The sequence below is a fragment of the Vigna unguiculata genome, chromosome 5, assembly GCF_037176805.1.
Source record: "Vigna unguiculata cultivar grain cowpea cultivar isolate G323 ecotype 2 chromosome 5, ASM3717680v1, whole genome shotgun sequence".
In the NCBI taxonomy this organism is placed as follows: Eukaryota; Viridiplantae; Streptophyta; class Magnoliopsida; order Fabales; family Fabaceae; genus Vigna; species Vigna unguiculata.
In genome coordinates, this window is record NC_140796.1 from 13,316,624 (window position 1) to 13,338,921 (window position 22,298).

A 22,298-nucleotide genomic window follows, 5' to 3' on the forward strand; every position below is an offset into this window, starting at 1 on the left:
TTCTTCATTATGCATCCAGTGTGTATATATATATATATATATATATATAGTCCATAAATTCATACCGGTTTTTAGCTTAATAAAAGAGTATGTGATGGGTTTTGCAACGATGTACAATTGTCTCTACCACATTCACAAACTTTACTGATCCATCAGATTGCCAGCAATTTTGTCATTTCTTCCTCATATTTATGTTCTGCTGAGCTATATCCCATTCAAAACTGTAATGTTTTTTGTTTGATGAATAGTTTTATTGCCCCCCAAATCAGAAAAGTCATTACATCAATTGTTAACGAATGTGGCAATCTGAGGAGAAAAGACATCTAACCAAAACACTACGGTTAGAATTAAGGTATTACAAAAAACTTGATCCAACAAGTACATTACATATAATAATAATAGTATGCTGCATTAGGAAATCAATAAAAAAATTTAAAAACTTAAAAAGATACTGACAAAAAATGATACAATGGTTATATAACAACGACGGGGAGGAATTACTTGGTCAAGGGAAAACTTCGTGCTGCATGGCATAATATCTATAGACTGTAGAACACGTATCACGCAAAAGTGAATAAGATTAACTCCCCAGCACACTCTCAAGAAAGAGCATAAATGGAGTATATTTCTTCATGAACTTCAAGCGACGAAGATCCGAGATAAATGTGGCATTAAAAATGGAGCCCATGTTTTGTTTTGTATTCAAGTGAAATCCATATTGTGGCAAGTGGGATTGCACGGAAAAGAAGAGCAGTCAATACGCTTTACAGCTTCTCGATCAAAGTACCAATCACCAACAGATTCAGCAATTGTCTGCTCCAGGGGTCAACAACAGTGAGGGGTAGCAAAAGGAACAGTATGACAGTATGACAAAAACTAAACAAGTACAATGTGAAGTAAACCAGACTAGGACGTAGTTTGCTGAAGTTTCTTTTTAATGTATAGAAGAAGTGTGAGTTTAGAGGGAAAGGGGAAGACACGTATTTCAGTTTCAGATAAAATAACTATATAATGCTTATACAAATAAACAGAAAATGTGAAATTAAGTTTTGTTATTTTACTACACTTTATATTTTAAAACATTATATTACTTTGCCTATGGTCCCGTGACTGATCTCAGGCATCGGAAAAAGCGGAAGAATTTGTTAGACTCTAACGACAATTAACATAAAAGTTGTCAAATCCCAAATACGGATCAATCACAACGGACTATATGTGCTAATGCTAACTGCTAAGCCATTATCAAGAAGTAAATGAATTGTTTGTCACAACTAGTGTTAAATGAACCATATTCACAGCATCAACAACATCAAAATCTAGTGTCGACTGGAGAACAAGTAAGGATCTTCCCATTTTAATGGAGAGATGTGGTTAAAGAAGCTAGTCCAGAGGAGTAGCTAATTAAGTTTGGCACTTAAAATATCAGTACCATGTTGTGATTCTATATTAGTGCTAGCTGCCAAAAAGCAAATTTCCTATTGTATGACCTTCCTGAGGTAACAAAACAAGGCCTACCTTATCATTTATTTCAGGATAGTTGGGTGAATTCCATGTCTTGAGTATTATATAGCTTATATTATCTACACTGCATATGTGAGGTTCCAAAACTATGATTACCTTATCATTTATTTTAGGAGAGTTGGGAGAATGCCACGTTACTTCCATCTCAGTCTGGCAATGGACAAAGCAGGAATTTATAAACATTCCAATCTCCTTTCGTTGTAGGAATTCATTCAAAGTCTTCAGTAAAGAGCCACGGTAACCTGACAATCATAATTTCCCGCGTTATCCATGCCTTGATGTGGCTATTATATTTATGTTCCAGGTTAGATTATCATTAATCAACATCTGTGCTATTCCAAATCTAATCCAATTGAAGGCTTACAGAAATTAATAAACCAAGACTTCAACAAAATATCCAGAACTATATGGTAGTGACAGTGTTTACTTACCATCAAGTTTATCAATCATGTTAGCATTACAATTGCGAATATTCAGTCTGCAGCTTTGCCAGTGACCAAGGGGATCTGATCCTTGAGGTACCAAGATATTGCGTATCTAAATACATTTTAACTCGTATCAAATGTGAGAATTTCTTTTAAAAATGTTAACAATGAAACATGCATGCTAAGGGAGCTTACCTGCCAGAAATCATAAGCTGGATGAACAAGGAACAGTGGAGTCTTTATGTTTTTAACAATTTCTTGTGGAAAGAGACACTGCATTACAAATATACATTTGATTGTTCTTTAGTTGAAATATATGACCAACTAATCAAATTTTACAGTTACAGATTATACCAAAGGCTGAGGCAACAAAGTATAATAAGAAGCTAAAAACCTGCCTTATATGGTTCCATTTTAGCAATGCAATCTTTGTGCAAACTTTTTTCAAGACCCTGACAACGAGATTTGCGATTATTATATAATTAAGAGAAAAAATTGCATTGTACTTTTCTTTATTTATACTTAACAGGTAAGTATAACCGTAATTCCTAAAAGAAATATTGCTATAACTATATAAGCAACCACACCTGGAGCTGGGCAACATCATGATAGAAGGATCTCATTGTACTGTTTCCACTAATATCCTTCCTGAAATTTGTGTGATAGAGATTATACTAATTACTTTAAGTAGTAACACATAACATGGGAGATGGTGAGCATGCCATGTACAGGTAATTAGAATTCAATGTACCAGTAGCACGATTTGTCAAATCTCAATAGCGGTTAATGAAACTCTGGTCCATTGCTACTCAAAACTTTTTTTGCTCAAGAAGTATCAACCAGAGATCACCCATAGTGTGATAAAATAAAAAGGTGTTTCGGCAACTTTCAGTTTACATTTACTAGAAATTATCATGACAGAAAAAGGAGCATGTTGAGAGAAACCTACTCATCTAGGAAGAACCCTGCATCAGAAAGGCACTTAACAGTTGCTTCTTTAGGAAGTACTTGTCGGAAGTTGTCACAGTGTATAAGAGCTGCTAACCCTCCAGCAGAGCATCCTGAGAGCAACGCCTACAGAAGCAGTCTTCTATCATCAAATGCTAGCGAGTTTTAATTCAAGGCTAATGCATCATAATTCATAAACAGTGCAACATATCAAAAGCATATAATCTGGAGTATGGAGTGAGATAATACTGCCTATTTAGAATTACATTCATGTCAAATGACAAGAACTAACACAGTAATTCCTTTAACACTTGAAACTGGACTTGTTCAAATTGAAAAGAAAAGATATAATCTATCATGTTAACGTCTATTCTTATTGCTCAAGTTCATTTAACAGAAAATGGAAAATATTTGTGCTTATTACTAAAGTTCATTTACAATAAAGAACAACCACTTTCTTATGCTGACCAACTCAAGCAAAAATTAGATTAAAGAGAAGTTATCCAATATAAACTAACAAAAAGTTTATTAAATGGTTTTTTCATTGTTGTGAATTGTGTGCTTAATCACCCATGTAACTATTTTATTTATAATCATTCAAAGTATAATATAGGAAAACCTAATAATGGATAATATCCCTAATTATCACCTATACATATTTCCCTAATTACTAAGATCAAATCATATTTTTATAGTCCCCTTTAAATTGGAACATATATGTCATGAATAAAACTTGTTACAAATGTGGTCAATACATAGCTCTTTGGGGATTTAGTGAGCATGTCTACTTGTTGGTCAATGGAGTTGACAAAGTCAGTAATGATCTCTCCATATAGCACCTTCTCTCCCACAAAATGACAATTTCTGTGTTTAGTTGGCTCATGAAAGACTTGGTTTGATGCAATGTGAATGGCAGTTTCATGTCATATATTAGTCGAGTATCCTGTGTATCTCCAAAGAAGTTGCTAAAGCCATGTAATCTTGCATGCAGTTGCTCCCTAGTCTACTACTCAACTTAAGGAATGGATTTAGCAACTATCTTATGCCTATTGCTCCAATAAGAAATCAAGTCCCCACAAATGAGAAGACAATATCCAGAAGTCTACCTCCCATGTTATAGTAATCCTTCCCAATCAGCATTAGAAAGAATAACAAACAAGTTTTGGAATTGCCTTCATCTGCATGTATTAAATCGCAACTTGGTGCATTCTAAATGTATCGAAGGATGTGTACCACAGCAATGACTATCACATGAGACATTTAGGAATTGGCTAACCACACTAACTACACATGTGATGTTTGGTCTAGTGACAGTGAAGTAATTCAGTCTGCTTAGTAGACGATGATGATATCTTCTGAGGTCTTTCAATCACTCCCCCTATTCTAGAAGAAGATTTAAATTAGGATCCATAGCACTAACGTTGGGGCAACAATCAATTATACTAGTCTTGGTCAAAAAGTCTGAAGCATGCTTCAACCGGGAAATGACAATCGTAAAAGGGATTAGCTCGGTCCATTTTGACTTAGTCCGTCAGTGGCTTGTCTAACAAATCGCATTGAAAATCTTGACCCACCTCACCAAAGGGTGGGCCATCCCACCAACTCTTTTTTAATTTTTTATTTTTAAAATTTGTTCTAAATATACATATTTAGAACACAATTTATCATATAAATGCTTTCTAAGTTTTCAATTGATTAATTAATGTCTCTAATTAAATAATTTAAAATAACTATTACCTTTACATCTTAATTACTATATTAAAATTAATATTTAAAACTTAATTTGTAAGTATTAATGAATGGAAGATCATAGCAACTGCATGAACAGAACGCACAAACAGTCCCATATGAACAGTGAGCGTGAACAGTACTGCATGGACAATGCGGCATGAACAATGTCGTTTGAACGTGCGTTGTGGAAAAAAAGAAAAGGGAAATATACAGGGAAAAAGAAAACCTAGCTCTATGATACTACAAAGAGTTTCTCTCTTGTGAATCGTGTGTTTAATCACACATGTAAATTCTTTATTTATGATCTTTCAAAGCATAATATTGAGAAAGCTAATAATGGCTATTAATGGAGAATATACCTAATTATCATCCTCTACATAATTATTAAGACCAAATCATATATCTTTTACAACTAAGATCGCAGGACCCCAATTAAAAGGACGTATACTAGAAAGAATACAAAGGAGATTGATTGTCAACCTCCAATCAAAGAAATTATAGGAGAAGGAATAGGCTAGGCCAAATAGAAATGCCTCAAAAGCAATTTTCCTTCTCAGTTGTGACAGAATGTTACAGTTAGATAGCCAACTAGGTAAGAACTACAGTGGTTAGTTAACTAACCATGCTAAAGGTTGTCATAAAAGACAGGGAAGCTCCAATTCGGAACATCAGAATTATTTGGAAAATTGTTAGTTCAAGAGTCCAGACCTCTAAAAAGACTGGGTAGCATCTGATCCAGTTGTACTAGAGTGCAGGGAATAAAGGTTGTTACTAGTCAATGCTGTTGTTGTGCTGGCAACAAACATAACAGTCAATAATAAACAAGGAGGAGAAAAAAAAAATCATTTTGGAGGGTTATTGAGAGCAGTGGGGAGGTGTAGAGTTTGAGAGCGGTGAGGAGTGTGTAGAGTTCTTTCTGTACATTGACACTCTTCTATCTCAAACTTGTCATCTCTCTAACCAAGATAGAGAACAGAATTCAATAAATAAAATCTTCATTATTTTTCTCCTTCATCTAAGTCTGATCCTGTTCTACAAGAATAATTGCATAATATGTCTTTCACTATGCATTGCATGAGGATAATAAGTGCGGAACAAACAGAATATTGACCACATTGTCCATTCATTTACTGCTTACAATGCAAGTGATAAAATTGAGTAAAAGACTGACAACCAGGTATTATATCCATTTTGATAAGCCTGTTTGTTATAAACAAGCTCAGAAAATTTTAAAAGATATGTTGGATTATTCTTGTGATGAAAGTATAACCTGCTTTGCTTCGGACAGGCCAATTGATAAGAGTTCATCCATAATAGCTTCCCATATGACCTGGCCTCTGAAAAATAACTCGCTTCCTCTCTGCTGTACAAAATATGTTTAAAAAATACATCAATATAAACCCAAATATATAAAGGTTACCAACAACCAGTATCAAATGTAAAATCAATCCTAACCTCGCTCTCGGGGTGACCAGCAAAAGATGCACCATCACAATAGCGTATCTTCACCTTGTTCCAGTTAAAGAAATCTGAATAAGTTTGACAGATCATTTATTCAATATGAAGTAACAGCATTTTCTCAACATATCAGATCGTCTATCTATCTATTTTTACCAACATACAAACAAACACACATTCTACACTTTCTGGCAGTAAAATCTACTCAACGGCCACATATGCATGTTAAGGGTGAGCTGGATATGTACTTATTCAAATTTGAGGGAAAATGTCACCAATACAAACAATCATGAATATCAGAACAGTAGAAATTTATTCCACAATCAGTCTACCAACATAATCAACAGAACCCAGAATACCAAAATGCCTAAACTAGAACAATGATGTCTTACTGTGTCTAAAACTTTGTCACCATACCATTTAATCATGAGAATGTAGCATCACAGAATTGGATGATAATAGGAAAATGTAATACATCGATGCATTGAAGTTAAACTCTTCAACAAATTGTAAGTTCCGACAGAAACAGAATAAAGAAAGATATCAAGAAATAGTTGACAAGCAAGTATCATCCTGTGATAGAAGCAGTTAAGTGTTACTTTGACAGTACATAAGCCAAGGGTTTAAATTGCAAGTTGCATCTGTTTCTGTGACCTACGTTGATATTGCTGGAAATTCTAGACAGATGCAGCCTGTGGAATTTAAAATTTAAAACAACGATATAAGCATGTTACAGTTACAGATATCTAACCTGGGTTTTGAGAGGGGTCAGGGCTCAATATTCCTGAAAAAGGAATAAGTTTTTCCATATAGTTAGAAGACCCCAAATGAGTGAATTTTCGTTGAGTACATGAAGCTATTGAATTGCACCACCCTCCTCCCTGCGCACACAATTGAAACCAGGTAATAATCAATAGCTTCACCCTCCTCCCTGCGCACACAATTGAAACCAGGTAATAATACTTTCGAGAGAAGTGCTAGTAACACATTTTCTCACATGCTTTATATTATCAGTTGAAAGTCATTAGAAACTATAAAATCACAAAGAAGACTTCTTAAACAAGAAATGAATGAAACCCTTACTATTTCGGGATTTTCAACACATTGAACAAATTCTAAAGAGTGCATTTAAAATGGTGTGTCTGAAGAGAAACTATTACATGGTAAAAAATCATCACTTCTATGTGACAGATTTCTAAGTTTTCAGTTATCAGTAAAAAGCACATAAAGTTCAACTATACGTAATGTAGATAGTCCAGTGACTATACTAGTCCCAAACTAGATTACATTTTTATGCCGGAGTGTTTTGAGAACATTTCTGTATTTAACAAAGTGTTAATAAAGGTGTATTAAGTATCACACAGACACTGACTAAGGCTACGATAGTACGGAAACATAAATCTGGTACTGTTCAATTTTCTGCATTAGAGAAAAAATAACAGCAATAAATACGTGCATAGTTTTTTTCTTCTTCTAAATTATTATCTTTAACATATGCATAACATAAATTAATTTTTAATTTAAAAAAATGCTTTATTTTTCCTTCATATTTTCACCTCAAGAACTGTTTCCCATACAAACAAACTTCTCTTGCAGTGTGTTGCCAGCTTTTCTCTATTCTAGAAACCAAACCGAATTTGACAAAAGCAAAATGAGAAACCTCAATGTGGAGCAACCAATTGCGAGATCCGGATCCGAACCCGCTTTGGAAATGGTAACCGGGGGCGCTCCCGTCCAAGCAAACTGCACACAGAGAGATGGAAATTCGGGATTCAGTTAAGGCGAAAAAGGAGGGAGGCGCGTGGGATGATTAGGGACGTACGCGCGCGCGTTCGATTGACGTTTCGGAGGAGCGTTAAGGGAACTAGAGTGGAGCGTGGATGGGAGGGATAACCGGGACGGGAACGGGAACGGGAATCCAAGTGAGAGAAGATAGAGAGGGAGAAGAGGAGGAGGAAGACGAATGCAGCGATTGCGTAGTTCTTGGAGAACCCAAGTATTAGGGCGCGAAAACGGAGATTGGAAATGGTTGGAACGGAAGAAGGAGAAGAAGAAGAATGAGGCATCGTTTTTGTGATGCAGGGAGAATGGGAATGGAGAGAGACACTGCGAGAGTGCAGGTAGTCGTTGATGGGATTGGAGTCAACGCAGCGTAGATATAGATGGATCTAATTCACAACGTGCTCGATGTCCTTTATTTAATGTTGTGTAGGATATTTTGCTTATGTTGTTGGGTGACACTACTGAAGTACATGTTACGCAAACCCTTCGCACATGGTCATTATTTGTTTAAGATATAACAAGAGTTAAAATGGAGGTGTGTGAATTTGATATCTGATTTTAAAATAAGTGTGAATTGCATCTTAATTTTTTAAAAAGTATTTTAATTAGGTTTTTTTTCTGTTAATCGCGTGTCATGTGTCAGTAGTTTTATTTTTATTTTTATTTTTTTTTTGAAAATAAAATTTCATGTGTTAATCTTAATTTAGATTTAGTCTCTATATATGTTTTTTTTATTCAATTTAGTCCTTATTTATGTGTATTTGATTCAATTTTGTCCAAATTTTTTTAATAATTAAAATATTTTTGTAATTCATTTTTTATAAGATTAAAACTAATTAAGTATAAATATTTTTACAAAATTAAGTACTAATATTTATATTGTTTCTTTCCCATTTCAGACCAAATTTATAATTTGTATAAATGTTATACTAATATTTTTTTATTAAAAACGAAATTTTAACATAATACTTTATTAATTACTTTTTATTACCTACTCATGTTTTGTTATTTTTTTTTCCAAAATACAACAATATTGTCTCTTACTAATTGTAAACCAAAATTTTTATTTGTATGAATGTTATATTAATATCTTTATTATTAAAAATGACTTAATAAAATGACTTTTACCACTAAATTTTAATATAAATATCAAATACTTCATTTTTGTAAAAAATTTATACTTAATTAGTTTTAATTTTATAAAAAATTGATTTTAATTATTAAAAAAATTAGGTTAAAATTGAATCAGATATGCATAAGTATGGACTAAATTGAATGATTGAGACATACATGGAGACTAAATTGAAATCAACAAAGTGACATTTGATGGTGACACTGATACGTGGCATTGCATTGCCACATGGCACTAGCAATGCCACGTGTCACACCAGGGACCTGACACGAATTAATTTTTTTAAAAAATAAAAAAAATCATATACTGACACGTGATACGCCGTTAATGACATTAGTTATCTTCGTCTGAAAGGGACCTAATTGAAACACTTTTTCAAAAGTTTAGCTGCAGTTGACACTTTTTTAAAAGCGAGTATCAGATTGAGACACCTCTACTAAAGTGGGTACCATCTGAGTGATTAAACCTAATAAGTAATATTAGTACTCAAATAATAAAGGTGATAAAAATCTATAACACAATTAGCATCCATAAATTAAACCAAAATTCTTAAACACTATGTTTAAATTGAAATAAGAAATAGGTTTCATTCCATATTTTACCATAAAGTTCCACACTAATTGCACATTTTGTTGTGTTGTTGTATAAGTTGATAAAAATCTCGAACAAAGTAAATTTTGTTAAAATGTGTAGATTCATTACTTTAAGGACTTAACTACGGCGTGTTACGCGAGTTCCCCAAGATACAATATGAACTTTTTGGATTTTTCGATAATCTTAGACATCGGTGAACCTACATGTATATGAGGGTCCAAATATCTTTAAAAAAAAATATTTTACCCCTTCTAATCTTATATGTTTGCCCCCCATCCCCCCAACACCCCAACAAAAAAAAACGTATTAGGGTCTACATCCGCCACTGATCTCATAACTCGCAAGGAACTCTCAAAATAAATAAATAACTCGAGATGTTTCAAAAAACAAAGAAATGAGAAAAGAGAATGAGAGATCAAGAGAGGAGAAGAAATGAGAGTGAGAAGTGTGTCTTTTGGACGAGGCATCAAACACTATTTATAGATGGAGGAGAGGTATCGTGATGGGCCAAAATCCCATGGTTTTCGGTGGAAATATCCAACAACAAACCCAACATTCACAATAACCACGACGTGTAAAAAATCCCACAACTTGCGGAGGAGGAAAATGGTCAAATTGTGCCAACACTAGTGACTCCCAAGAATTTTGGATAAGAGAGTGAGTCTTGCAACGGACGAGAACGAGTGTTGTAGCAAACTGTAACGTTTATATTTTTCAATACATTTATATACTTTGTTTTTATAACAATCCCCCACATATTACAAAAGATAAGATATAGAAAGACTGAAAGAATAAAATCATGGATCTCATATGAGATGTAATACATAAGAGTTGGTATAGCAAGCTAAATGAACGAGTCTTAAATTGAGAAACTTAATACACAATGTAGTTGGTATAATAAGTTATATGAACCAAAAACACTTAGTGTGTGTTAGTTGTTTATCAATCATAGTACAACCTCACAATCCTTGTTGTTATTGTTGTATTGCGCTTACTAAGCCATGTGTGTGCCCGATATTCATAACTGCTATAGAGATCTTGTCAATATCTCATTCAAGCAGCCTCACTCAACACTTATATAGGTGATTTCATCAACTGTATGTTGCAAATCATACATCACTCGCAAGGGATATAAAAATCATTAAAATTTTATTTAAACTAAAATTGTTACACCGTTTAGAAGTTTAATTACAAAGTTTAACCTCTTAATAATGCAGTCTCTAGCACTTTCACATACACACACACACACCATAGGAATGGACAAAATTGATTTGAAATCAATTTTAGTGTTATCAAAACCAACATGTGACTTGTTTTTACCCATGTGAACCTTATTCATAGGATCTTCAATCACAAAGGTTGGGTTACCATCACTTATTTGTTTGCAAGTGACTTAAGTTTCATTCCCCTTGATGTTTCTAAAATCATGTTTCTTCCAAAGGGTTTTGTCAAAGGATCTACTAGATTCTGTTCTGACTTCACATTGTCAATGGAAATTATTCCACTCTTTAGCAGTTGCTTCACCAAATTATGTCTCACTTGTATATGTCTATTCTTTCCATTGTAGTTCTTATTTTTAGCTATAGTTATTGTCGATTGACAATCACAATGTATTGACACATATGAAGTTAGTTTCATTCCTAGTGGAATGTTTGCTAAGAAGTTTTTCAACCACTCAACCTCACTACCAACCATTTTAAGAGCAACAAACTCAGATTACATTGTTAATCTTGCAATAATTGTTTGTATGGCCAGTCTCCATATAATTGCACTATTCTCAAGTGTGAATACATAACCACTAGTAGACTTTGTCTCATCTGAATCGGAGATCCAGTTAGCATCAATGTATCCTTCTAGTACAGTGGGAAATCCACTTTATTCAATAACATAATTCATTTAACCTCTTATATATCTCATAAGTCTTGCAAGTGCATCCCAATGTTCCTAATTAGGATAATGAGTGTACCTACTCCATCTACCTACTACATAAGCAATATTAGGTTTATAAAAGCTTATTAAATGTAGTAAGCTCCCAAATATCTAGGTATACTAAGATTGAGAAATAGATTCTTCTGTATTTTTCTTTAATTTAAAGTTAGCATCATAAGGGTGCTCACTAGTTTGAAATCATAATACCTAAACTTCGTAAGAAGTCTCTCAATGTATTGTTCTTGGAATAGTAATATACTTGTTCCATTTCTTATGATTCTAACACCTAAAATCACATTGGCTTCATCCATATCTTTCATTTCAAATTTAGACCTTATAAACAATTTAGTTCTAAAGACTATATCAATACTTGTACCAAAGATTAACATGTCATCCATATACAAGCATATAATAACACATTCATCACTTTTAGATTCAGAGTACACATGTTTATCAACACCATTAGGTGTAAAAACATTTTAAAGTACCACATTATCAATTTTTTCATGCTATTGCTTTTGTGCTTATTCCAACCCATACAAAGATTTTAAAATTTTGCACACTTTGGTCTCTTGACCAAGAACAACAAACCCTTCAAGTTTAGTCATATAAATTTCTTCCTCTAATTCACATTTAGAAAAATAGTCTTACCATCTATTTGGTGTATCACTAGCTTATAGAGAAAATTCTAGTCATAGGGACAAAATTATCAAAGTAATCTATGTTGGGGTTTTGAGTAAAATCTTTTGCTATTAATCTTGCCTTATACTTTTCTATGGATCCACCAGTGTGATATTTTTTCTTAAAGATCCACTTACAACCAATGGATTTTTCTCCTCTCGACAAATTTACTAAAGTCCATATTATTTTTCTAAATTGATTCAATTTCAATCATAATGGCCTTATCCCAATGTGTTGCATTTGGAGCACTAGTAGCTCTTAAAAAACTTGTTAGATCATTTTCAACTAGAAAGATATAAAAGTCATCTCCAAAAAGAAGTTTTCTTCCTTTATCTTTTACTTATTCTCAAATCCACACTTGACATCATTCTTAGTATCTATAGGTTGTTCGGGTGTATTACTAACCTTTTAAAGGAAATATATGTTCAAAAAACACAACATTGTTTCTCTCCACTATAGATTATGCTCAATTACATAACTTTTAAGAACAATAAACCTATAGGCAACAATATGTTCAACATAGCCTAAAAGCATACAATTAAAGATTTTAAAGCCTATATTCCTTTTCTTAGGATCGAGTAACTTTACCTTAGTTAGACACCCCCACACTCTTAGATATTTAAGATTAGGTTGACAACCTTTTCATAACTCATAGGAAGTTTTACCAATTTTCTTATGAAGTATCCTATTTCGTAAAAAACATGCACCGAGAAGATATTCTCCCCACAGGTTATCAACTACATCGTAACTAATTACCATGGCTTTCATAATTTCTTCAAGATATCTACTTTTTCGCTTAGCTAATCCATTAGAGTCTTAATTTTCTTATTCAATTGATTTTCTACTTCCTCTTTATAAGTTAAAAACACATCAAATGTTTCATCCTTATGTTTGATTAAGTATACTTTAGCATATCTAGAATAATCATTTATAAACATTACAAAATAATGTTTACCACCTTTAGACATTATTTTTCTTAAATAAGTTAGATCAGTATGAATTAACCCTGACAATTCAGTTTGAGGTTCCACACATATACAACACGTGTGCCTGGTAGCACCAAGGTCTACCCATTTGCTCACTAGATTTTTTGTGTGAAATGAATGCAACAATGGTATCTTCCCCTCGATTATATTTGCCTTAAGAAGATTGTCATTTATTAATGTACTTCTGCACTAAGGTGCATGATTTCCACATACAAATTTATTTCCCTTCTTCTTGAAGGTGAGGTGGATCCTTTGGGATGGGAATTTCGAAAATTGTTTTTCTTTTTCTGATCAAGTTTATTCTCATACCTTTTTGGAGCAAGTTTATCTTTTACCATATTTGCTTCCATAGTTAATGTTTTGGCCCTTACAGTAGAACACTCATTTCTATTGGTATCTTCAATGATGATGTGTGTAATAAGTTTTGGTAGTGACATCTGCTTGTGTATGTGTTTCAATTGTTGTTTGTAGTTAGTCCACGATGGCGACAATTTCTAGATCAAAAGTTTTGAAATGAACTCACCAGGAAAAACTATGTTCTCTAGTTTGATATCTTCAAGTAGCTTGTGGTACTCGTTAATTTGGATATTGATGTTTTTATCTTCAATCATCTCTCAGCAGTAGTAGTTTCCTATGACAAATCTTTGTCTGACAACATCTTTGGCAGTATATTTGAGAATCAATGAATCTCAAATGTCTTTCGCTTCCTTATATGAGTAGTACACATATAACAAGTCATCAGACAAAACATTAAGTAAAGTGTGTTGGGATACCTTTTTCGAATGATTTCAGTCTTTAACTTTTTTTTACAGGTGTATTGAAGTCGAGTTTTGAAGATGTGAGAGTAGTAGCAACTCCATACATACCTAATAAGGTAGACACATGCTCTGACCAACGTCAAAAGTTATTTCCAAAGAATACCTCAATTTTCAACATGTCCGGGAATGGTTTTGTAAATATAGTATGAGGTCTGGAAATAATATTTTGATGCTCCAGATTTTGAATGTTGTTAATGTCAGCCATAAGTCCTAAAGATTGTTGTATTGTTGTATAAACTGATGGAAATCACGAATAAAGTAGACTTCTTGAGGCATGTAGATTCACACTACCCTTAAGGACTTATCTGCAACGTGTTACGCAATTCCTCTAGGATACAACAAGAACTTCCTTAATTTTTCAAGGATCTCAACACTAGCAAGGAACTCTCAAACTAAATGAATAAATAACCTAGGATTTCACAAAAGAGAATGAAAGAACGACAATTAAGAGAAGAAATGAAAGCGTGAAATGTGTCTTTCAAAGGAGGCGTCGAGCAGTATTTATAGATAGAGGAGAGGTATTGTGATGGGCTAACATTCCATGGCTTTTAGAATAAATATCCGGCAACAAACCTAACGTTCACAATAACCACAACTTACGAAAAATTCTACAACTTGCAGAAGGGTAAAGCGATCATTTTGTGCCAACACTAATGACTCCCAAGCATTTCATATAGGAGCGTGAGCCTTGCAACAAATGAGAATGAGTGTTACAACAAACTGTTACTGCTACATCACACTGTCTCTACCACATATCACAATGTTAGCTTCACATATATAATTTGTTTTTTATTTTTTTTAATTATAAAAAATTAAAAAAATTAAAAAAATTAAAAAAATTAAAAAAATTAAAAAAATTAAAAAAATTAAAAAAATTAAAAAAATTAAAAAAATTAAAAAAATTAAAAAAATTAAAAAAATTAAAAGATTAAAAAAAATTAAAAAACTACGTGACACGTAACACATAGTTAACATTGTTTATGCACCACTAACAGAAAAAAATTAATTACAATAATTTTTTTAAAATAGAGATCTAATTGAGACAAAAAAAGATTATCTACTTGAGATTTTCCTACAAAAATTGAAATCAATGAAATTATTTAACCATAAAACAAAGACACTATGGAATTTATACTTATTTATCCTAAATATGGACTACATATCTATTTCTCTAATACAAACTATAAAAGATTCTACTAAAAATAAATATTTACAAATATTTTCACATTCACTTTACTTTTTACTTACAAAAGTGCATAATTATTTCACATTATCCACAAAACTCCACTTAAATTTAGTAACGAGTATATAACGTCATTTTAGACTAATTACACAAAGTTTTCTCCCCTATATAATATTGCTTTTACAAGGTTTCACACTCAATGAAGTAAATGTGAAATACAATATATTAATATGTGTTGGTTAACCCTCTACGTTATAATTCTTTTTTTAATAAAAGGATATTCTTTATCTGACTAGTCATACCATGGTAGCAGAACATTTAATGTTCAACGAGTAGATTATGCATTTGTTGAGATTTTCTATGAAATTTACTAGTTTGCTCTTCAAAACTTGTAAAGAATTCCATAAACATCCAATATTATATTGCAATCATCTATTAAGATCTTAATCATCTTTGACTTAAATATTCTAATACTTCAACAGAAGACATATAATCATTTATATGATGTTCAAACTAAGATTGTTTGACTACCACTTATAAAACTTCTTATACTTTTACTTACGTGTGGTTTATTCATTTTTTCAGAAAAATAATTATAAAGGACAAATTAGATTTGTTTCATTGACCCTGAAGAGATAAAATATGTTTAAATTTTAAATAATGTAAAATTTAAAAGATTTAAAAGTGAAACTAAACTAATAAAATGTTTAGTAAAATATAGAATTAATATTCTTTTAATTTTAAGGAGATTCTTTTTGTGCCAGAGGTCATTTCACATTTCTAATACATAACTTAATAATAGAAATACTTTAAAAATATTAATAGTGAAATTTGTCAAATTAAAAGTTGGTGACAAAATGTGAAAAAATATGAAACTTCAACAATGAAATGTGATGTTAAACCAAATAAAAACAAACATCCCAAAAAAAGTTATGTTAAACAAAAAATTATCATGCTATTAATACACTATTAATAAAAAAAAATACTATTTTGATATACACAATTTTTTTAAATTTTACTCTTTTAATTAATTATTTTTTAAATATAAATAATTATTTATAATAAACAACTATATTTCAATTTTACCCATTTAATAATTATTTTTTAATTCAAAATAATTATTCATAATAAAAAAATCATTCATACAAAAAAAATATTTATTTTTATAATCATTTTATTTAAATTATTTATAATTTATTAATTTTTTATTTTAATAATTAAAAATAATTTTATCTATAACTATATATAAAGGGGATTCCCTCTTTTGTGTCCACATTTCATAATTCCAACTTTACCCTTTATAATTTAATTATTTATTAAATTTTTAAAAATTAACGGTTACTTTTACAAGTTTTTATAAAATTATTTACTTATCTCCTTTTTCTTTTTTTCTCTTACTATTCATCAACAGTTATTTTTCTCTTATTTTCTCCATACATTTTATTTTATTTTTTATAAATATACTTTTATTTTATTTTAAATTAATAACATTACAATATCATCAATTATTAATATAATTCAAAAAATACGTACACACAGGCGCGATAGCGCCTGTGTTTACACTAGTAGTTCAATAAAATTTTTGTTATAATAAAAAAAATAACACAAGTTACATGTGGTTCCACTAATTAAATATATAATTTTAATAGCGAAAGAAATTAACAAAAATAATTAATAATTTTGTGACTTTATTTTAAGAAAAGATTACATAAAGTTATGTGATAATTATTTTCAATTCGTTTACATGTGATTGTCGATTGATTATTGTGTAAGATGCGACGAAGGGTGAAGAACACATTCTTAAGCTTTGGAACCTGTGGGTCAACCCGGGCCACCACGGTTTCGGGCCGGGTTAGGTTGAATTTTTTTTACAAATTTCAGTATGGGTCAATTTTTGACCCGGCCCACCAAGAACCCGACTCACCCGGGTTGAACTCGTGGTGAGCCAGGTTGGTCCACCAACCTGCATGGTGACACACATTATATTGAACTTTGCAATGTTGGACTATTTTTTTAACCAAATACATTGGTGGGTTGGCAAATGAAAACCTAGTTTCAACTACAAATAGTAAGGAGATTGACATTGCATCTCAACTCAAGGACTAACATCAATTGTGACTCAACAAGCAAATAAATTTGTATCCCTCACCCATTGTTGACTTGATTTTTTTTTCTTCCTTTCTTCTAGTATTATTGATTATATAAGCAATCACTTTATAACCTCATGTTTTCTTCCCAATTGTAATTTTTATTATTTTTCTTTTCAGTTCAAGTGTTCATTGAACAATTAGGGTTTTTGTTATGCATCATGTACCCTGTTGATCTACTGAGATTGCTCTGATGACAAATCCAAAATATAATTAATTTGCTAAAAAATGTATTGCATTCAATAAAAGATTAGGGCATTCTTTTTTGTTTTCATTCTTCTAGTATATAATAATATTTTTATTCTTTTTTGAAATGCTTATGGATCCTATTGCATTGCTAGAAAAACTATATAAATACTTTGAATATTATCTACGTGCAGACAAAATACTTTTTTTAATCTTTGAATATTTAAATGTATAAACAAGTACTTTTTAATATTTGAATATTAAAAGGCATACATGAAACACATAAAAACGTGAAGTGCATGATTTATATAAATACAAAGTTTATTTGATGAAATAGAAAAAACATGAACTTTATTCATTGGTTTGTTTTTCTATTACATGCATGCATGACTCTCAAATAATCAAAGAATTAAGTTCTTACAAATTAAAATAATTAAATTTATATTTTTAAAGTAAGTTATTTACTATATAGTTTTCATATTTTTAAATTAATTATTAAAAAATATATAAAATTTTAAAAATATAAATGCACTTACAATAGCATGAACTTTCCTAATCAACTCATAAATACGGTGTTTTGAAAACTCAAATTTAGACACTAATTGTTGGATTATTTGTCATTGGATATAAATTTTAAACGATACACTTACACTAATTGTAAATAAAACTCTAACTTATATTTCAAACCATTCCTTAATACTGTAATTTTCTAAATATAGTCCCTAAAAAAATTTAAATCGTCTTAAATTATATTTGTATTACAGTGTCAAACCCTATGAACTATCTCTAATTCCATAAACTTCAATATAGAGATCCAAGTATTACTTTTAATTTACAGAATTTATTTTCTTAAAAAATAATTCAAGAATTCAAGAACCAAATAAAAAAATAACCCTCTCCTAATTAATTTAGGTTAATTTGGACCCTAATTGGGGCTCAAAACGACTGACCAGTCCCCCGCTCAAAACCTCGGAAGGAAACCCATATTCACTCTTCTCAATCCACATCTTAATCACGTTTCTTATTCAATAATTATAATTATCTTCTCTCGTATATTCGCCAGTTCGCAACCCGCAACCCAACGGAGGGGGAGAGTGTTGAGTCGAAGCAACTATCGTGAAGGAAAAAGTATTGTCAAGTATAGCGGTAACAATGCACAAATTGTTCTTATATCCTTACCTTCTGCTTTTAGTTTTAATTACCAGTTATAGTTTATATTCTTTATTCGTGCCGATTTCATAATTAAAATGCAATACGAGCCTTTCTGTTTTTTGCTGAAAAATTTCTGCTTTCTCTTTTGATGAAAATTTTGAGCAATGTGCGTGGATATATGAATAGGGTTGTGGGTTGTGTTTTTCTTCTTCTAGGTGAAAATTCCGAAACTGTAGATCACCAATGTTTAATACATATAAAGTGATGGTTGTAGATTAAATTAAGTGCTTGTTGATGGTTTATTTAGTTTAATTTGAATCTTTGATTAGCACAATCTGTTTAATGAATTGTCTACACCAAAATTTTCCTCCTTGCAGTGGCGTGAATAATAAAGTTTGTTTTTTTATTTGTTTGGTTGATGCAATTTGAAACCTTCAAAAGTTGTTGGGATCTTATTGTGTTTTCAGATGCTTCCATTTATCTGATCAAATGCTAACAAAACATGTGTAGTAAATGTCTGATTTATATCAGACCAAAGCGCAAACTATTATTTAGTAAAGATAGGGGTGAGCATTTAAAAATGCCAAACCAATCTGTAGATTTTTTAACTTTTTATCTATTAATCTATTCATTCGTCCTTGGGATAGAAAAAAGTGTAATCCTAAATCCTTGCACAACATTTTTTCACTAATCCTCCTACTTAGCAAACAAGAAAGGGCTGGATATATTTTTCTTATGTTTTAAGGTATTAAATGCATCTAGCATTCAATCTGTAGTTTCGTTAATAAGTATCACTGGCTAATAGGATATACATTATGCGATAATAAAATTGTCTTTTAATTTAATTTCTTCTTACCTCAGAAAAACAAAACACATACCAGGTAGCATTCTCAAGTTTCAGGAATTTGGCTTACATTGAAACCTTAATGTTCTTCATGTTAATGGCGATTATCCTGATTTTGCAGATATAGAAGATGGAGTTTTGCCCCACATGTGGTAACATGCTGCAGTTTGAATTGCCCTATTTGGAACGGCCTTCAAGATTTTTTTGTTCTGCTTGTCCATACGTTTGCCATGTCAACCATAGGGTAGGAATTAACTTTCTCCATTTCGTGCTTCCTTAATATGTTTTTAGCTTCTTGTGCGTGGTTTTCATGGTTTCATCTCACAGGTCAAGATAAAAAGAAAGCAAAGGTTGGTGAAAAAAGAAATAGAGCCTATAATCTCCCCAGATGACATGAAGAATGCACCAAAAACTGAGGGTACATCCTCTTTCTTTCTTATTTAAATAGACATTATCTTTGAAGAATTATAGTTTAGGATGTTCCATAAATGTATTCAGAATTCACCATATATTAAGCACTGTGATGAATAACTAATAATCTTTTTGAATGTTTCTATTTTTGGAGCACAAATAACTCAAGTTTTAATGAATTATCAATGTCCTGCACTTATATGATATCAAAAGGCATATGGTGCTTAGAGCCAGAAGATAAGTGTTTCAGTATGAAGCCAGAACTTTTTGTAAGTTCTAGTCTTTCGCACATATCATTGCAGAAGGATTAGGTTGTAGCACATATTCTATTGGACCCTCGTTTCCCATATCCTGGTTCCCATGGTTCATGTTACTGGGCCTAGAACCTCACTTCTCGTCACTCCTGGGTTTTTATCACACATCTTATGTTCAATAACTCTTGATTCTGTTGCATATTTTTTGAACCTTCACTCTATTGCAACTTTCTTTCCCCCTTTGTACTGTGCCTTTGGTAAACTGTTTGTTTCCTTGTTCAGTAAAAGCAAAGAAAATGGTTAGAAAAATGTGGTAGAAGGCTCTATTACCCTGGTATAATTCTAGATTTAGTAAATTTACTTCTTTGGAAGCAGAAGACATTCTGCTCAACTGTGTGCATGGTTAAGTTAGCATACCAATTGCGTGAACTAGTCATTGATCACCAGAGATGAAGTAATCTGTTAGTAATTCCAATATAGTTCAGCTTTGAATACTAATTTGGGAATAATATGTGAGAAATGCTAGCAACACTCTTTCTAACCCTCTCTACTATAAGCTCTAATCTATTGTAGATTTCAAGTTTTTGCTAGTTATTCTTGCCATTTAGTAAGTCTCAGTCACTTCTAATTTAGAAGTGGGGTAACCAAACTTATGATTTCTTATAAATTTTATCCAATATGGGAGGCCAAGCCATGGTTCAATGATTGAGGGTGATGCCTTTCTTCCTGCAAGACATGGATTGAAATCCTGGAAGCAACCTCTTTGTTTTCGGGGATAAAGCTACGCATATTTACCCTCTCCACTCCAAATCCAATTTGGCGAGAGACTTGTGCATTAGGTCTCTGGTATAGGCCCTTTCTCGTGGTGAATCTCGTACAAATGAAAAAGGGATAAGAATGACAAACAAATGTGATTTAGTGTGACAATGTCACAAAACAATGCAATAATTTATCGTAATACTTGGTTAAAATTTGGTTTAGGAAGTATGGGAAATTGAAATTTTGTTCTGGTTCAGTTTGAAAGTCGAACACGAATTGAACTAAATCTTAATCTCAAGTGATTCACGACATTGTTGAATGATACCTGCAAGTTGTGTCAATATTGCAGTTTGGCTTGTCAACTCCTATACTAGATCTTTTTTTCAAGTTTGCTTTCTTTGAGCTAAAGCTTGTTTTTGCTGTTCATCATGGACTTCCATTTTGATCCCTCTTATATATTTAATTTTTTAGTTGGTACAGAGTTTAAGAATTTTTGTAATTTTTTGGTTATGATTAATAAGTTTTCTGACCTTGGTGGAAAAACATATAATTGACTGATTGGGGAAATCATAAATTGGAGTCTAGTTACATACAATAGTGATAACGACCAAACTCCCATTCATCCGAAAAAAAGAGATTATTCTTTCGAGTGTCGTATGAAGATATTTTTCAGGGATTAGACTGATATTAAAAAAGGAATCATGACTAATTATGTCTTATTTGCTTCCCCTTTTTTTTCCTTATCAATTTCTTGTTCTTTTTTTCCCTTTTTCTCACCCATTTTTTCCTTTTTGTTGTAGCGACATGCCCATATTGCGGTCATGGTGAAGCTGCTTTCAAAGAATTTCAGACTAGATCTGCTGATGAACCAGCAACTCTATTCTATCGATGCTTGAATGACAAATGTCAAAAACAATGGCGTGAAGATTGATTTCAACCTTGTGCCATATATTTTTCCATGTCCAAGGACAGAAAAGCTTTTCAAGCTGATTATAATTGACCTTATATTACAGCCAAGAGGTTTTGGATAGTTTTAAAAAATTTTGATGACAAATGCATAAGTGCTACATATCTTTTCTTCAGTTATTGCTATTATTATGATCATAGTCATGAACCTTTGTTTTAAGGATTGTAGAAGTAGATTGAAAAATTCCTCATGCATTTCATATAAAAGATTTGAAATTGCCAAATAACATAAAGTTAACATAAATAAATATTTTGTTATTCACTGTTGCATTATGCTCGGTATTTTGTATAATTTTTAAATTTGATTTTTGTATACACATGCCTTATGTCTTTATATAGTAGGAATTGGCTAAGGAAAAATTTGGTCAAACGAAGCAATTTGGTTTTAGCA

The 22,298-nt window shown here is 31.7% G+C and overlaps 2 protein-coding genes across 3 annotated transcripts; one reads left to right on the forward strand and one right to left on the reverse strand.

Moving 5' to 3' along the window:
- Window positions 1-265: 265 nt before the first annotated feature.
- LOC114185327 (pectin acetylesterase 5-like) lies at window positions 266-8,248 on the reverse strand. 2 transcript variants are annotated; one of them, XM_028072989.2, is made up of 12 exons: window positions 7,906-8,248; window positions 7,744-7,826; window positions 6,835-6,964; window positions 6,081-6,154; window positions 5,896-5,985; window positions 2,896-3,020; window positions 2,534-2,594; window positions 2,345-2,398; window positions 2,142-2,219; window positions 1,953-2,058; window positions 1,618-1,763; window positions 266-813 (listed from the first exon to the last, which is right to left on the reverse strand). In XM_028072989.2, the coding sequence occupies exons 1-12, from the start codon at window positions 8,147-8,149 to the stop codon at window positions 703-705; spliced, it is 1,302 nt and encodes a 433-aa protein (XP_027928790.1). In that variant the 5' UTR covers window positions 8,150-8,248; the 3' UTR covers window positions 266-702. The 2 variants fall into 2 exon arrangements, with proteins under 2 accessions (XP_027928790.1, XP_027928789.1); XM_028072988.2 differs by having other exon boundaries at window positions 5,896-5,988.
- Window positions 8,249-18,456: 10,208 nt separating this feature from the next.
- LOC114183947 (uncharacterized) lies at window positions 18,457-22,023 on the forward strand. The gene is made up of 4 exons (XM_028071150.2): window positions 18,457-18,667; window positions 19,639-19,761; window positions 19,845-19,935; window positions 21,742-22,023. The coding sequence occupies exons 2-4, from the start codon at window positions 19,648-19,650 to the stop codon at window positions 21,870-21,872; spliced, it is 336 nt and encodes a 111-aa protein (XP_027926951.1). The 5' UTR covers window positions 18,457-18,667; window positions 19,639-19,647; the 3' UTR covers window positions 21,873-22,023.
- The last annotated feature ends 275 nt before the right edge of the window (window positions 22,024-22,298 follow it).

Bases quoted from the DNA above. Each gene is read 5' to 3' on its own strand.
- LOC114183947 (XM_028071150.2), top strand. From the start codon at position 19,648: ATGGAGTTTTGCCCCACATGTGGTAACATGCTGCAGTTTGAATTGCCC. The intron at 19,762-19,844 runs GTAGGAATTAAC...TTCATCTCACAG, and splicing joins TTTGCCATGTCAACCATAGG to GTCAAGATAAAAAGAAAGCA. The intron at 19,936-21,741 runs GTACATCCTCTT...TTTTTGTTGTAG, and splicing joins GAATGCACCAAAAACTGAGG to CGACATGCCCATATTGCGGT.
- LOC114185327 (XM_028072988.2), bottom strand. From the start codon at position 8,149: ATGCCTCATTCTTCTTCTTCTCCTTCTTCCGTTCCAACCATTTCCAAT. The intron at 5,989-6,080 runs GTTAGGATTGAT...TATTTTGTACAG, and splicing joins CTGGTCACCCCGAGAGCGAG to CAGAGAGGAAGCGAGTTATT. The intron at 2,220-2,344 runs GCAGGTTTTTAG...TTTGTAATGCAG, and splicing joins CTAAAATGGAACCATATAAG to TGTCTCTTTCCACAAGAAAT.